Source organism: Python bivittatus, unplaced genomic scaffold (assembly GCF_059951505.1).
Source record: "Python bivittatus isolate LINGU-HERP-01145 unplaced genomic scaffold, Pbiv_v1 ctg000350_np1212, whole genome shotgun sequence".
Lineage (NCBI taxonomy): Eukaryota > Metazoa > Chordata > Lepidosauria > Squamata > Pythonidae > Python > Python bivittatus.
The window spans coordinates 22,293,738-22,310,296 of NW_028277074.1; the positions used below are offsets into that span (position 1 = coordinate 22,293,738).

The following is a 16,559-nucleotide window of genomic DNA, read 5'->3' on the forward strand; positions in this document are numbered from 1 at the left end:
AAATCTATAATTTAATTTAATATCCCCCTCTGAAGTCAACAGTATTATACATTCACCCTCTGCAAAAAGCTGAGACAAAATCAATACCACCAAGACACAAAAGTCCAGGAATGCTATCACCTCCAACCATTACATACAAAACACTATAAACTTCAAGTCTTATTCACTATCATATAGAGAGGAGGATTTTTTTTAAAAAAAAAGGCATGATGGCCATTATATGATCATCTTTTAAATCATACACACCAGTTCTCTGAAATTTAATGAAATTGTCAATAATTGGCCTCAAAATAATATCAAATTCTGCTGAAATCCCAGAGAAAAAAGGCTGAGAGTTGAATGACTTATCTTCATTATTTTTAAATACAGAACTGAAAAAAAAATCACCAGAAAGCAATTTATATTTGATGCCTCTTGTTATCATATTTGCAATTTTGCTTTGTGAAGTAAACTATACACAACTATAAGATATTCCAAATATATAGTACATATACAACAGAGACTAAAACATGTTGATACCTGAAGGATCAGTTCTGGCAGACTGGTCATTCTTGGCTAATTTCTTGAGTTTCTCGAGAGAAAAGGCACCAGGATAAGTACTTTTGTTTCGTTCTTGGTCACATTCCATCACAGCTAAATATATATTAAAGAGACCATGTTTTAATTAACTTGTTTTCCCACTTACCAAATTGCTATAACAATGCTAAGAGTCAAACACATCGATAAATAGTTCTTAACGGATGTCCAAATTCATCTTCATTCTGATAATTTTTCACTTATTACTCTAACAAATGTTTGCTACAATTCAAGAAATCTAAGGGCAAGGTGTACATTCCTTCTACCTAATTTAGCAATATTTTTCAAGGCATGTACAAAAAGTGAAAGGAAAAAAGAATCAGTTATAATCATTTATTTCAAAGGGTTGTGGGATATTTGAAATTTCTGTTGTAATTCAGTAGTTGCATCATAAGCTGATGATACTGCAATACATATGAAACAATTAGACAAGCCAGGAATTCAGATAATTAAAAAGTATTACATTGAAAGAAATTATACTCTAACATAGTCCATAGTTCACTATTTATACACAGAGGCTAACTTTTGTTTTTCAGATGTTAAGTGGGAGGGGATCATCCCTCATCTAACACACCCATTTTGACTTAAGTGTGAACCAGTTAGGTAGGGGTTGTTCAATAAACCAAGTTTTAAAGAATTCTGGGTTAGCATTATGTACAAACATAGCATAGAAGCCCAGGGCTGGAGTATATAACATGTGCATCATATGTATTTTTCTCTTATTTTTTTTTTTCTTAATGGAACATAGAGTGATAAACAAGGTTTCAACAGTAGCATCCTTCCTCTATTCTCCATGTGTTTCTGTTGAAACACAAATCCTATGAAGCTTTGTGTTTAAAAAAAAAAAAATCAGTTGAAGGCTACATAAGGCTGTATCATATCCACCCTGGGTTCCTCCTCCATGGAGGAAGGGGAGATGTCAGGGAACAAGAATATGGATCCTGAGTTGCTGTTTTTTTTGCTTTTTCTTTAGAGCTCAGATAATGGTGTGGAGGCTAAGGAAGCTCCAACTCTGTGGCATCTACAAACTCTGAAGCTGTGATCCTGATCCACGACCTATGAGTCTAAAACAACTCCAACATCAAAGTCAATTTCAGAGTCAAACTGTTTGGAAGTCAGAATCCTAATGATTGACTGATTATGTGCTGTCCGGTGATTTTCGACCTCTAGCGGCCACATAGACAGATTTAAGATAGACCACATAGAATCCTAATGAGTGCCGGTTAAATTGAGGTGAGTCTGGGAGGGGAAAATGTGTAAAGCAGTACCAGAGTCTGAGATCACTACTGGAGTTAAGTTTGTTTAGCCATCTAATGCTCAGAATCTGGAGCATGAATTGCTTAGTTTAACATGCTTTTATCTCCATGATTCTTGGATGTGGTTGCTGACTTACACATCGGTTGTGGATAACTCTTAGCAACTAGCATCTCTGTGGCACTGATTTATTAACTCTTGAACTCTTATTCTCTTTTTCATTTCCTATGTCTCTGTGGAACAGAACAGGCTGCACATAACAGCTTGGATCCAAACGTATTTTGAATTAATAGAAAGGCACTTTTGCCTGCACAAGGTAATTCTGCTACCACATTGTTTTCAGTCTCCCATTTGCTGAAATCCTTGGATCAATCACATTCTGTTCCAGAGGGTCTCTTGAACCTCATCAGAGGCATGGAAGTGTGAAGCAGAGCTCAATTTGTGTACCTCTGGATCCAGCTTAGCAGCCTGACCTTCAAATAACGTGTGAATCAGAGAAAAGAATGTATCAATTAATTTTGATGTGGAGAACATGACTGCATGAGTATGTCCACCACAGGAAAATATCAACAATAACAGTCAGAGAAAATGCTATATGGTAGTAAAGAACTTCCCCACAAACAACCAAACATACCATTGACAATGCATTGCTTTAGAACTGGCTTTTCCATTTTTTTGGCGTAGAAAGCTGCATACCATACTCTTAACTCAGTTCCCGGTGGGATGTCCCGAGAAGTAGTGAAGTAAATATCATTATCATGTTGAAAAGCAGTCAGGTTTTGATGTTCATATAGACTGGCTGGTCTCACCATCATCATCCAGTTACAGTCATCTTCATTAGACGTATCAAAATACACTGGAGACCCCTCCTTCTGAAAAACCTATACAATACCCATGTAGATCTTTAATACAAACTTGCTCCTAATGATCATTTGATAAAATAACAAACTATACAATGACACATTTATTTTATTAGAGCTATTTTCTCTAGCAGAAATATGAAGGTGCCCCCAGCATTTTTCATCTGGCCATGTCCATATATCACACTATTTTATGGTTGCATATCATGACACTTTTTAAAAATGCAAAATGTGCCCAAGGTCCCCTCAAACTGGGGAACCCCTAGAGTAGAGGATGACCAGATTCCAATGGGTTCCCTACGTCTAGATATTTCTGTAATGATATGGAAGAAAAAAAACAACTAGGTTTCATGCTCCTGTGATGAGGAAAATAATAACCTGAATTGCTCTGACTCTTCCCATCTTAAAAGCATCTTGGCTTTCATTCCTATTCCTGGTCTGGGCTATCTGAATTATGCTTGGTAGCTACTTATACATTATTGCCATTCATTTACTAATGTATTTAACATGACTTTACTTTGTCTTACTTGTGCCATTTTTTCATTATTCTTCAAAGATCTGCTCAAATCTTTCCTTTACTTTCACATATCTGACAGTTAGTGCTAATTGTCCCCAATACAAATACAAGACCTGCTGTGATATCAGACTGAAAAATCTACCCAGTCCAATATTCCCTCAGGAAACTCAAAGGCAAGCTATGGAGACACCTGTTATAATAATCAAAGCTTTGTGTCACTGTAGGAAGGCTTTTGAACTCAGTAGTTCTACGTTGATTATGAGAATCAAATGTGTCCAACAGCCATAAATAACTTTGTCTTGATTCTCCACTTGTTATCAGAAAGTTACATATGAACAGCTAGTTGTGTTGGACTGTAATTCACAACAAGCACAGCAATGCTCATTTAGAAATTCTATACCCACAGTTCTGAAAGGTACCAGATGAGCAAAAGCTAGCCATATTTTCAATGTCTTTATATTTGATTAACCTAAATGTAGAGTCACTATACCTTCAGTGGAAATGTTAATTCCTTTTCCAGTTTGGCAACTCTCTTGGATTCAAAGGGACCAAACTGGGTACGTTTCACGAGCTGAGTTATTGCAAAAATACCTTCGGTCCCATCTTCAAGCTGTCTGATCTCCAAGTTGGAGGGAAGGGATGATCTAAAAAGTGAATATTTTGATGCTAAAACATATTTGCCAGTAGTTATGAGAGGAAGAATTCAATCCTTATAGAATGAACCCAACATCTTAACATGGATAAGGATAGATTCTCTACAAAAATGTCCTAGAGCAAAATAGTAATATAAAAGAAAAACCACATTATATTCTTTGACCTTACTGTATGGTAATGAACAGGAGTCCCCTATATCTCCTGCTATCTGACCATTTAAAATGAAAATACCAAGGACTGAAGCTGAGAAAACATGTTTTCTATCCCATAGCCAAAGCTGCTCTATAAAAAGCAAGTTATGGGAAACAATTTTATGACCAAGCATTTTAAAGACCAAACAATTTAAGCACCAAGGACTCCACAAACAATCTAATGCAGGGAAAGGCTTGAAAAACTTTTGAAGGAATTATATATTTTCACACTTTTTTCTGTATTATTCTTTCTCTATAGATAATCTATAATCAGTTGTGATTCAAGTTGCACATTTATAACACATTGCTGTGACAGAGACAAAAACTGAAAAGCACCTGACACACTGCAAATTATATCTGGTAATAATAGTAATAATTAAAAATAATAATAAATAAAAACAATAATATAAACATAATAATAGTAATAACTCACAAACAACTAGATGATTTATTAAACACATCTCCACCCCAAGTTACATTTATTGACAATTTAGTATTATTATCTCTGACAAGAGAAAACTAATCTTAGTGACAAATACTTTGTCTTTGCCCAAACAGAGGCATTTGTTTCCCTTCTCAGAACATACTGGCACTTCAGAATAGGATTTACAAATGTGGACTTCTGAGGACAGCATGGTGGACTGAAGACAGCTCTGCTTTTGTGAAGCTGACGACTGTGAGGAAGAAAGGAGCTGATGAATGGATTGGCTCCTCAGAATCCCCCTCAAGATTAAGGAGAGAACAAGGATAGCCCATAAGTTTGCTCCGTACAGAATCTCCCTGCAAAGAGATAGCAAAATAGCCATCTCCAGCAGGTTTGAGAGTTCTGGGAGCCAGGGGAAAACCATCCTGCCTAAGCCGTGGTTCGGTGCCTTTCAAAGAGACACTGGATTCGCCTACTTCCTCTCTTAATTACTTTAGGAAGCTGCTTTTTACTGATTTATTAGAAGTTAAGAAACTTCTAAAGGGCAAGTTTTATTACACCAGGAGAATCTCCTTCAATCCTGGATGAAAGAGGCTTTATGTAAGTGTAAGGATTAAAAAAAAGATTTACTTTTTGGAAACAGCAAAAGGAAGATGAGAATGTGGATTCTGGTTAGATAAGGGGCTAAATGGACTTGAAATAATATTTCCTGTGGGGTGTTTAAAAACTTATGAAAGAATATATGAAGTTTCTGAAATTAATGAGAAATCCTCCCATGGGAAAGTTTGGTTGACTGAAAAATAAACAGATGATAAGAAGGGACTTGAAAGTTGTCTAGAGGGAACCAAAGAGAACAAACGATTACAATTAAAGGAGAAGAGACCCATTAATACAATGGAGCAATACTATTTGACTATAGAAGAAATTAAGGCTGTTTGGGAACAACGTACTCAGATATTACTTACAAGATTGTCTGATACTATAACAAAGGATATAGAAGAACAAAAGATTTTATTGGACAAAACAGAGATTGAGGCTGATTTGAATGTGGATTTGGAGTTTAAAAAAATGCTGGATTACACAAGTAATATGGAAAAAGATGCTGTGGATTTGAAAATGGATTTTAAAATGTCAGAGTATAAAAATGATATGGAAAAAGATGTCAAAATGGATTTACAAATGAAATCAGCTGATGTTATAATAATTAAAGGGGTTATACAAATAACAAAACAGAAGAGTGACTTGGAAAGCCTTCTTATTTTGGATTTACAAAAGGAATGTGTTAAAGCAATGAAGCTGTTTCTGAGAGGAGACAAACTACTGAAGTTGTTCCTGAAAGGAGACAGAGAAAATGATAAAAAATCAACCTGTGGGACACTATTTGACAGGATTAAAGATCCAGCTTTTAAAAAGTAAATAGATGGTTTACAAAGTGAACTTATTTGACTATGGTTAAAATAAATATGTTGTGGTTTCTGGTAGCAATCAATGGGATTTATTTTTTACCATGACTGAGTGACAAAGTTTTAAGGATTTGTCTACAAGTACGGAGAGATTTCTTTTGCTTTATTTCTTAGAGAAAGTGATAAATTGGATTATAAAACAGATTTTTTTTATTAAGGTTAAAATACATATTATTTTTGATAGCTCTTAATAGACTTTTGCTGATTAGGACTGAATGATGAGCTTTTATACTTTGATTATTGATAAGGAATGAGTTATGGGAAGAAGAGATCTTTCTTTTTATGGAAATACTAGAGAAGGTATTAAGTTACGGAAATTGTTTATATTTGCCTGGAGGGAGGGTGATTCATCTTTTATATATTCTCTTTTTCTTTTCTTTTTTCTTTTCTTCTTTCTATCCCTTTGCACTACTATTTCTCTTTTCTTTACTTTTTATATTTTCTTTAGTTTGTATTAGTCTTTTACCTTTGTATTTGTAAACTCTAATAAATTATTAAAAAAAAATGGGATTTACAAATGTATACAGGTAGTCCTCATTTAGCGACCACAATTGGGACTGGCAACTCAGTCATTAAGCAAAGCAGTCGCTAAGTGAAACCACAACTGTGCTTACGATCTTACTTCAGCTTTCCTTTGCTTTACAGCCTGCAAAGGTTGCAAATGCAAGGATTGGTCGCAAAGTTACTTTTTCATCACTGTTGTAACTGCAAATGGTCACTGTCCAAGGCAGTCGCTAAACCAGAACTCCCTGTACTCTTTACATAAGCAAGGCTTCTTTTGCTCCCATTTTATGCTACCAATATAGTGTAATTTCCATGAACTTCTTACACTGCTTTTTGTAGTAAATCCTAGAAAGCTACTATCTCTCTGAGGCTTCCCTATCCTGATAATCTCCTGAAATGAGAGACTACAACTTCTAGAATAACAGAGCTCATGCTGTGTTCTGTAGCCCTCAGCACATTTGGAGGCCATCAAATTGGGAAGCTTCTCTAACCCTATGAAAAGGTAATTAACAATGATGCATTGGCCATGAATTTCCACTCAGCTGAAACTAGTTCATACACTATTACTTGGCTTCTTGGTATTCAAAAACTCCAAAAGCTAACTTAAAGTAGCAGATGGTCATGATGACTATCTATTAGATTTCCATGCTACCTTTCCTTTAGGAGTTCAATGTGGCTTAACTACCTTATGAGGTACTCCAGGTTGAGAGAAAGTGACTGGCCCAAAGCCACCCAGTGAATTTTGATGACTGAGGGTGGACTTAAACATGTGTCTCCCCAGTCCTCGTTCAACTCTTTAACCACTACACGCACTAGCTCATTTCAGTTGACATTTAGAATTACAGTGGTACCTCGGGTCACGAACTTAATTCGTTCCGTGACTCTGGTCGCGACCCAAATTGGTCGCGACCCGAATCAAATTTTCCCATAAGGTTCGATGTAAATACGGTTAATCCGTTCTGACCCCTACGAATTTGGTCACCAACCGATTTTGGTTGCCAATCGAATCAAATTTTCCCATCAGGTTCAGGGTAAATACGGTTAATCCGTTCTGAACCATATGTATTTTTTTTTAAACCACAAAAATATGACACAAAGTACAGTACAGTACACTATGAAGAGAGAGAACACTAACCTTGCTTGAGGCGTGGAGGACAGGAAGGCGGGTGGGGAGGCGGTTATTGTTTGGAGGGAGAGTCCCCCTCCCTACAGGAAGCCATGACCACGTGTCATGGCGGGGAAAATGGCCGTGGATCCTGTTCGTCACCTGATGCGGAGTTTGCGAACGGAAGCAAAATTTTGCGAACGGTGCTGTTCGTGACCTGAATTGGTCGTGAATGGAAGCGTTCGTGACCCGAGGTACCACTGTATATACAATCAACCCAAGACCTAGAGTATTCTCCATCTATAATGCAATATCCAAAGCAAAATTCAGGTTCACTGAGAAGCTTCTCTTTTGAAACATTGCCAAACAGGCTTGGTTTATTTCAAAAACATGCAATGCTGCAAAAATTACCTTGCCCTGCTTAACACAAAGGAGTCTTTGACTGTCACCACAGGACCCAGCTCTGGACATTCTGAATCATGATACTGATTGCAATCTTCACACCCTGGAAACAGACAAGAAGAAAAGTACCCTTTTCTCATACCTTGCCAAGTAGCTATAAAGAACATTCAAGTCTTTTCATACTATTTCAAACAATTGTGGTATTTAATAGCCCAGTGGGTATATAACCAATTGTAACAACAACATATTTCAACTGATTTCAAGGAGACACTGGGTGAAATTACACTGAATTTATAAACTACAGCCATATTATTTATAAAAATACATTTCAAATAAATGTGTAACAAATGAACCTTATTAAGAATATCCTAAAGCATGGAAAAGAAACATGTTACATTCAAACTAGAAAATAATTTTAGAATACTCTGATCAATGGGGTTCCATCAGAATTCAGATGTGTGAACGGGGCTGACAAAAATGCTAGTCAGGAATCCTTGGGAATCCTGCTAAAAGAGATGGATTGTGGTATGTATGAAAACCATAAATCAGACATGGATGGATTCCTTAGGACAACTCTACTCACAGGTCTTTTAATTTGACTTTTGGAGTATCCCCTTTTTGCTGGAATCATAGCCTAGCTGTTTGTGTGTTACTTTTAGGGGTTGTGGTAAGGAAGAGCAGGGATGCCTACCAGCCCAATTGCTTACACCAAAATTTGGAAACAATGTCATGTATTCTTCCCAATGTTACAAACTTGCAGCACAAATACATTATGTTATATTTATAACCTATGATGTTTTCCATTATTGCTATTAAAAACAATTAAAGAACAACTAACATCAGTGTGCAGGCAAAACTACCACTGCAGCCTAGTAGTATAGACTTTAATTTTGAATCAGCAGCTGAGACAAAGATATATATTTGAAAATTTTGTTCTCTTTTTTCAGACCTGGACTATTGTGTCTGACAGTTCTATTCCCTAATAACATATCCTAGAGTCTTGTCATTTATGAATTATATCTTAAGCACATCTACTTACCTTGCTAATAAAATGCAAAATTCTGAAAAAAGCTTTCCAGCTATTGAAATTTATTTAAAAAAAAAGTATTCTAGCTATCAGTAATACAGAATCAGTAGCTGAACAGTATACAGGTCATCCTCATTTAGCAACTGCCTCATTTAGCAACTGTTGGCAGTTACATCAGTGATGAAAAAGTAACATTATGACCAATCCTTGCATTTATGACCTTTCAGGTCTATAAAGCAAAGGAAAGCTGAAGTCAGATGGTAAGCACAATTGCGGTTTCACTTAGTGACCACTTCACCTAACAACCAAGTTGCCGGTGGTCCCAATTGTGTCACCAAACGAGGACTATCTGTAGTGAGATCCTCGATGCCTTGGGCAATCCATGAAGCTAGCAGCTATGCTCTCAATATTTATTTGTTGTGAAGTTGTATAAAAAACCAGCAAACCACATGCTTATAATAAAGTATATATGGTAGTCCTTCGGGTTCGAAGAAGACACACAGTTATGCAGTTCATCTGTGGACACCCAAGTGGCTCTACAGTCCTAGTCTGGAAGTGCAGAGCCTAGCACAATGGGGGCACTGGAAGTCCACTGTTGTAGTAACTGTGGGTGTTATTCTGTGAGTCCACTCATGGTTTTCTATCAGTTTTTGGCAGTGCCTGTCTTCAAAACTGGTGGAGGCTTCATAGCACAGGGCTTGACAGTGGGTTCTGTCAGCAGCTGAAGTTTCTAGTTCCCTTGGCTGGATGTCACAATGGCATAGGGTTTCTTTTATAACGTCTTTGTAGCACTTGCGTGGTCGACCTCGAGGTCTCTTCCCAGACTCCAGTACACTATAGAGCAACTGGGAAGGCATGACGTGTCCCATCCATGGAACCTGGGCTCTGATAATCAGGGATTCAATGCTGGTGGACTCTGCGCAATCCAAGACCTCCAGCTTGGAGACACGGTCTTGCCAACAAATGTCAAGGATGGAGCAGAGAGCGCAGGTGTGAAATTTTTCCAGTTGTTTGATGTGCCTTCAGTAGAGTCCAGGACTCACATCCATATAGGAGAGAAGGGATAACTACAGCTCTGTAGACTTCAGCTTTATGGAGATACCGATGTTGTGTTGATTGAGCACTCTAGTACGCAGCCGCCCCAGTGCCTGGCTGGCCTTGCTGATCCTGGAGTCAATTTCTTTGTCCAAAAACCCATCGCTCGAGACGATGCTTCCCAAGTATTTGAAGCTGTTTACACTTGTCAGCTGGATGTCATCAACAGTGATTTTTGGTTCTACGGGGTTGGTATTTGACACAGTCTGGTAAAGTACTTCAGTCTTGTTCAGGCTGATAGGCTGAAGAGTATAGCAGTGTTTGAGAATTGTTCAGCATCAACTGTAGATCATTGTCTTTGTGTGCCAGGAGCGCACAAACTATAAGAGTAGTTCAGAAGGTGATATATGAGGCTTTTTGGGGCCATAGATGATTGTGATGTCATTTGCTACAAATTAACTCTCCTAACAGACATGGCAAACTCCCATAGCAAGTACATCTATTAGGGATAAAATTATCCAAAATTATTCAAGTTCTTGAAAAAACTGAAGAGATCTGCATATACCAGATGCACGCAGTAGAAAAGCTCTAATGTTCACAGCAATTACTTGTCTCTGGCACATCCTCAATCTCCCGTTACCTTTAATATTCCTTTATTATGTGGTTGGAAGCAAAAGTACACATTATTTCTGGACTACCATACATCACTCCTGCTCTTACGTACTAGAGTCAGCACATGGGAATAATATCTGGAAGTATGTAATGACATACTATCTAAATGCCTACGCTCAGAGTACATAATAGTGATATGCAAATCAAATCTGTGAACTAACTGTACAAATTGAACCTAGGTACCTTTTATAAAAGTATGTACATAAGACGTATATAAGAGACCTCACTTCCACTAAATTCTTCTGTAAATTCTATGCACTTAAATGCAAATCTAAATACCTACACCTGTAGGTATGCTGTAAACATTGGTCTCTTATTTCTTCTTCTTTCCCCTTTCCTTGACACCTTTTGTAAGCTGTTTGGGGCACAGGTCTGTTGGCTTGTGTATAATATAGAACTATTTAAATAACTATGGGAATGAGAGAAACCTGAGACTGAATATCCCATTCAAAGGAGCTGTTAATAATAGCATTCCTGCCAGGACACTGCATTCTTCTTTCTAGAACATAAATACTAAATAAAAATAATGCTGAAAGAAGCGAGACCATCCAATTAGGCAGAGCAGGGTCTTTCATTTATCTACATGAAAGAAAAAACTACTTACCAAAAAAACTGAACTAGCACCTATGTAAAATAGCATCAGTACAATACAAAAATAACAAGCTAAAATCTTCATTTTGTTCCGGCAGAAGTATCCTTCCTATATTTAAATGACTAATACAGAGGTACAGAATGACAAATTCAGTTTTAACAGGGCAAAAAGTCATAGTGATGATTTATTCTCCTTCCTTGAGCACTTACATATAAAGTCGCTGCCTTCTTCAGCCATTTCTGATATCTGCCAAAATAAAAAGGACAGAGATATCAGTCAGATCACTAGACTGTTTCCCATAAAATTAAACCAACTTAAAACACATATTTTCTTGCCTTCAAAACAATGTGTGCCATGAGGAAAATGAAGTATCTGCAATGATATATCATGGTTTATAATATATAACCTCTGATCTTATTTTCTATTACCTAGAGGTTTATACTAAGGAGTGTCTTTGAATTACATAAGAAGAATTTCAAAAGAAACACTGTTTCCAGAAAGGAAACTATATGTATATCACTATGTGTAATGAATGTACCAATGCCTATTTTATTTCTTGTTGATATGATGGAAAGCTCAATTCCGTATATGTGACTCTACCAGCTATGCTACCCCAACATTGGTTAAAAATCATATATAGTTGTGAAATTCCTTATGGGTGTAAAGAAATAAGAAGCAATTGTAAATTGCCCAGGCTTCCAATGTCGCCCAATGTCTTGTTTCACCTGATTTCTAAGACTTGTGATGCAATCTACCAGTCTTTGAGCTGGCAGAAAAGTATGCTGGCATAACATTTGCTCTCCTAATGGCTGAGTGGTAATGCTCTAGTAATGAAGTCAACCCCCCCCCCCCGCCAACCCTTGTGCTTTCCTTACAGTTTTAATGCACAGCAAGTTAAAGAAAGCAATTGATAGTTTTTCCTGCCTTCATCTCAGCAAGTGCCATGTGCCAGCAGTAAAAGCAATAACAACTTGCAGATGCTCTGAACAGAGAGCTTAGCTGTTTGCAGCCTGTCAAGTTGTCCAACATGTTGCAAACAGGGTAAGGGTAAGGGTAAGGGGTGAGGAATGTCACCAGGTTATTTCTGGATTCAGATTTAGCACCCGGAGTGTTTGATCCATGTTCAGAAACAGCATTTCTGTTTTATGGGTACAGAGGAGAGGTTGTGGGGAACATCATGAGCACTTCAACCCATGCTCTTCCTCTGTACCGTTGATCATCAGTCAGTCTAGCAGGCATGGAGGAAAGCATAGAACCAGGTGTCCAATCTTTTCTGCAACCCAAACCCAACATGGTAATGGAGAGCAGTGCCCAGTAACTGGAGGGGAGGATGTGTACCCATAGCAGCCTGAAGTGGAGAGAAGCAGCTGAACAGATGCTTGTCCTGAACACATCATCAACCATATTGTTGATGATATGTGCTGGATTGTGTCCATGGTAAAAACTGTGTTTGGAGAAGAGGGAAAACACTACTTTAAAACTGAAACAGTTGAAGATGGCTGCCTCAGTCATGGACTGAGATTGTTATTGTATGTCTATGTTCCTGCCTATCTCTTCCTCTCTCAAAAAGACTGTAAGGATACTAAAACAAGGGTCACAGGAAAAATATTCAATTTGGCAACCTTACAGAGGTTTAAAGAAGCATCTTTTCACTTTGGGAAAAGTAACAACATTTGGCAATGCTCCTGAGAAATATATCCATCATAGAGAAAAGGTCAACAACAGGGAACCTGGCTGAAAAGCACATCCTTTCTGCCCCATAAAGCTGCAAGAACATTTCCTAAAACCCATTTCATAGTATTTAAAACCATATTATTTAAAAGGAAAATGGAAGCAATATGTTTCACAATATTGTATAAAACAAAGGCTTGGGTGTAACTTCTACCTCTGCTGCAACAAAAGGACATTCCTTGAACCACACCTATTCCCAAAGTGACCAAAAAAGCAGAATCACTTATTTAACAGCCAAATGGCTAAAATGGCACAATCACCAGATTGGCAGAAATGTGCACCCTGCCAAGAAACCATTCTTTTACAGTGCAGGCCAATTCAAAGTATTCAATCAAATAAAATTTATATTTTAACAAAATATACATGTACATTTATTTTAAAAACTCATACGAAGAAAAATGATTTAATGCAGAAAATAAGGGAAGGAAAGGAATGAATCATAAAACCCTGGTGCTTATTAAGAAACTGTTTTTTTATTTATTAGATTTATACCCCACCTTTTGTACAGGAGCTCAACCAGTGTATACAGTACACCCTGCTCCTATTTATCCCCATAACAGCAACTCTGAGATAGGTTGGGGTGACAGAGAGTGACTAGCCTAACATTGCCCGGTGAACTTCTGTGGCTGAGGGTGGACTGCAACATGGGTCTCCCTCAATAGGGACTCTTTCCTAGTCCGACACCTTAAACACACCACACTTTTTAAACAAATGTAGCTGTGCAAAGAAACAATTTAGACCTGGAAACAGTTCCACATTTCACTTATTTTTAGAAATAAATTTAAACTTCTTTAAATACTCTAAGTTTACCTCTACTATATTTATGTATCTTGATAAAGAAGACATTTAGTTTATCTTAATCTAGAACAAACTGGTTAATAGAGCTGTTCACCAGCCTTTTTTCTCCAAATTATTATATGGATTGCAAAAGATAAAAGATTGCTTCAAAATGTTATGTGACAATAAGAAGTGTTTCCCACTGCATGTATGCCCTGCTGACATATTGTTAAATGGTATTAAATACTACTAAACTATTTCAGACTATGTATTACTAAAAGCCAGGTTGAAAAGATGGGTCTTTTCAGATTTTTGAAGACTTCTAAAGAAGATACACTCAGGAATGCCTTCCCAAACTAAAAGCACCCAAAGATTAACCTGTTCTTCATTTTAATAGAAGAAAGATAACACAGGCCTAGGATACTGATGGCATTAAACATGATAATCAGTACTTTTAATACTGCCTAGAAACCTACAAGCAGCCTGTGTAACTATCTAATAGCAAGATTAAGGGACAAAGTTTTTAAAAAACCAATGCATTGTGAACATACAGCAAGAGGAGCAAAAGGGAAACCAAAATTGTCTGAAGTTAGAGGAGAAACACTGAAAAAGAACTAGCCAAAGCAAGAAATCTCTCAGATCAATGTGGGGATGTGGATCAGTAAATAAGGTATTAATTTAAGGATGGTCAAGAGCCTAAGAGATTTCTTGCACTGGAAACCATTTAACTTTTCATACTCTCTTATGACCTCCAAGTAAATGGACTCAATTTCCTTGCCTTTATATTGGATGGGAAGAGCACGATTATAATTTTATTTTTTAATATCCACTATTTTTAAAGTCCACCTCAAGTCCTGCTGTGCTGCTTCATTTTGGCAGGGAGTTGTTCCTGGTAGGGGTGAGCGAAGAACACCAGAAATGTATGCCAAGAGTATATATTCGCAGCAAGGTCACCCAAAGCATGAAGGTCACCCCAGATGCCCAGCTAAAACAGACAGACACCTACAGTGGGCAGCTGCGATATAAGAAAATGTTGCGGGAAGATGGTCACTTTAGTGACTATGGCAAAGGCATCAATTCATACTGTGTGGAAGAAGGCAATGGTAAACCACTCCTGTATTTTTACCAAGAAAACCATGTCAATAGAAGATATAAAATGATTGATGATATAGTGCAGGATAATGGGACCCTCAGGTTGGATGAAACTCAACATGCTATTGAGGAAGAGCTGAGGATCTTTCAGAGTACTAATGATGTTTATGATGTGGCTAGATTAAAGCCTTCAGGATGTCTAGTTGCTGATATTGCCACACAGGAAAAGAAAATCCAAAGCTGCAAAAACAGAGTTACAGTGGGAACATGAAACATAAGAAACCTGAACATGGGAAAGCTCAACACATGAAAGATGAAATAAAATGATTACAAATTGACATCTGAGGCACCAGCTGATTTGGATGGACTGGGATTGGATACTTTCAGTCAGAAGATCACACTGTTTACTACTCAGGACATGAAAAGCAAAGAAAGAAAGGTGTTGCTTTTATACTTAGGAAGGGTATAGCAAGTACAGTACTTGGCTACAATGCAATCAACAACCAAATAATATCAATTAGACTTTTTGGACAACCTTTAATGATGATCGTCCAAGTTTATGCTGCAACTACTGATGCAGAAGAAAAGGGGTCAATGAGTTTTATGATCGAGTTCAATTTGAAACTGACAGAATAAGTGTAATGGAAGGTGAGAATGACCTTAGCAGACTGGGGAAGAGATGCTGCCTGGGGAATGATCAGATTAAAGGGGGAGGAGCCTGCAACTGAGTAACGGGCAGAAAAATAAACTTAGAAAGGATCCTCCCTAACTAATCAGGCAGTAAATAGGGACAGCGGGAGATCCGTACTTTCAGACTTGCAAGATTCTGTTAATGTAGCCTAACAATAAAGTAGAAGTAGCTCATCTGGTCATGTTTCCTGTCTTGTTTACCTGGGAGGACTGACAATAAGACACGAGATGCTTGTGACTGGAGACTGGAATGCCAACGTTAGAAACATTAAGGAAAATCTAGTTGGATTGCATGGCTTAGGAAACCGAAATGAAGCAAAAGAATGACTTACAACCAAAACAACACCTATATACTTGGACATGACCAGATAGAGTACATAGAAATAAAATTGACTATATTATTAGTACAAGGAGGTGGAGGAGCTCAGTTATAACATCAAAGACATCAAAGAGAGCCAGTTTGGTCTAGAGGTTAAGGCACCAGGCTAGAAGCCAGGAGACTTGAGTTCTAGTCCTACTTTAGGCATGAAAGCCAGCTGGGTGACTTTGGACCAGTCACTCTCTCTCAGCCCAACTCACCTCACAGGGTTGTTGTTGTGGGGCAAACAGGAGGAGGAAGGAGTATTAGGTATGTTTGCTGCCTTGAGTTATTTATAAAAATAATAAAGGTGGGATTAAAAAAGTCTAAAAAAAAAAAAAGACATGGCCAGGTGCTAACTGTGGAATTGATCACAAACTGCTCAAGTGCTAGTTCCAAGTTAAGCTAAAGAAGAAAAAACCCAGAGTTTCCACAATATGATCTTGAGCATATACCCACCATTTTCAAGGAGAACACTGGGAATTACTTTGAAGTCCTCAATCTCATTGATAAAAAACCAGAGGAACAAATGAAATGGAATGAAATCAAAGAAATTGTTAAGGACAAATGTGAAAAGAGATGGCCAAGGATGAAGAAACAGAAGAAAGCAAACTGGATGTCAGAACAAGCTGCAG

General features: G+C 37.5%; 1 protein-coding gene across 4 annotated transcripts in view; it reads right to left on the reverse strand.

The window, feature by feature from the left end:
* PRDM15 (PR/SET domain 15) overlaps nt 1–16,559 on the reverse strand; it is a 54,433-nt gene that overhangs the window by 32,180 nt on the left and 5,694 nt on the right. For 3 of the 4 annotated variants that reach the window (XM_088144700.1, XM_015888427.3, XM_088144701.1), the window contains exons 2-6: nt 11,486–11,522; nt 7,960–8,053; nt 3,698–3,851; nt 2,465–2,711; nt 520–633 (exon numbers count right to left, since the gene is read on the reverse strand). In XM_088144700.1, the coding sequence (XP_088000826.1) occupies nt 520–633; nt 2,465–2,711; nt 3,698–3,851; nt 7,960–8,053; nt 11,486–11,513 (637 nt within the window). In that variant the 5' untranslated portion in view covers nt 11,514–11,522. Of the gene's footprint in view, nt 1–519; nt 634–2,464; nt 2,712–3,697; nt 3,852–7,959; nt 8,054–11,485; nt 11,523–16,559 lie in introns of those variants that run through there. The other variant, XM_088144702.1, reaches the window with a different exon arrangement.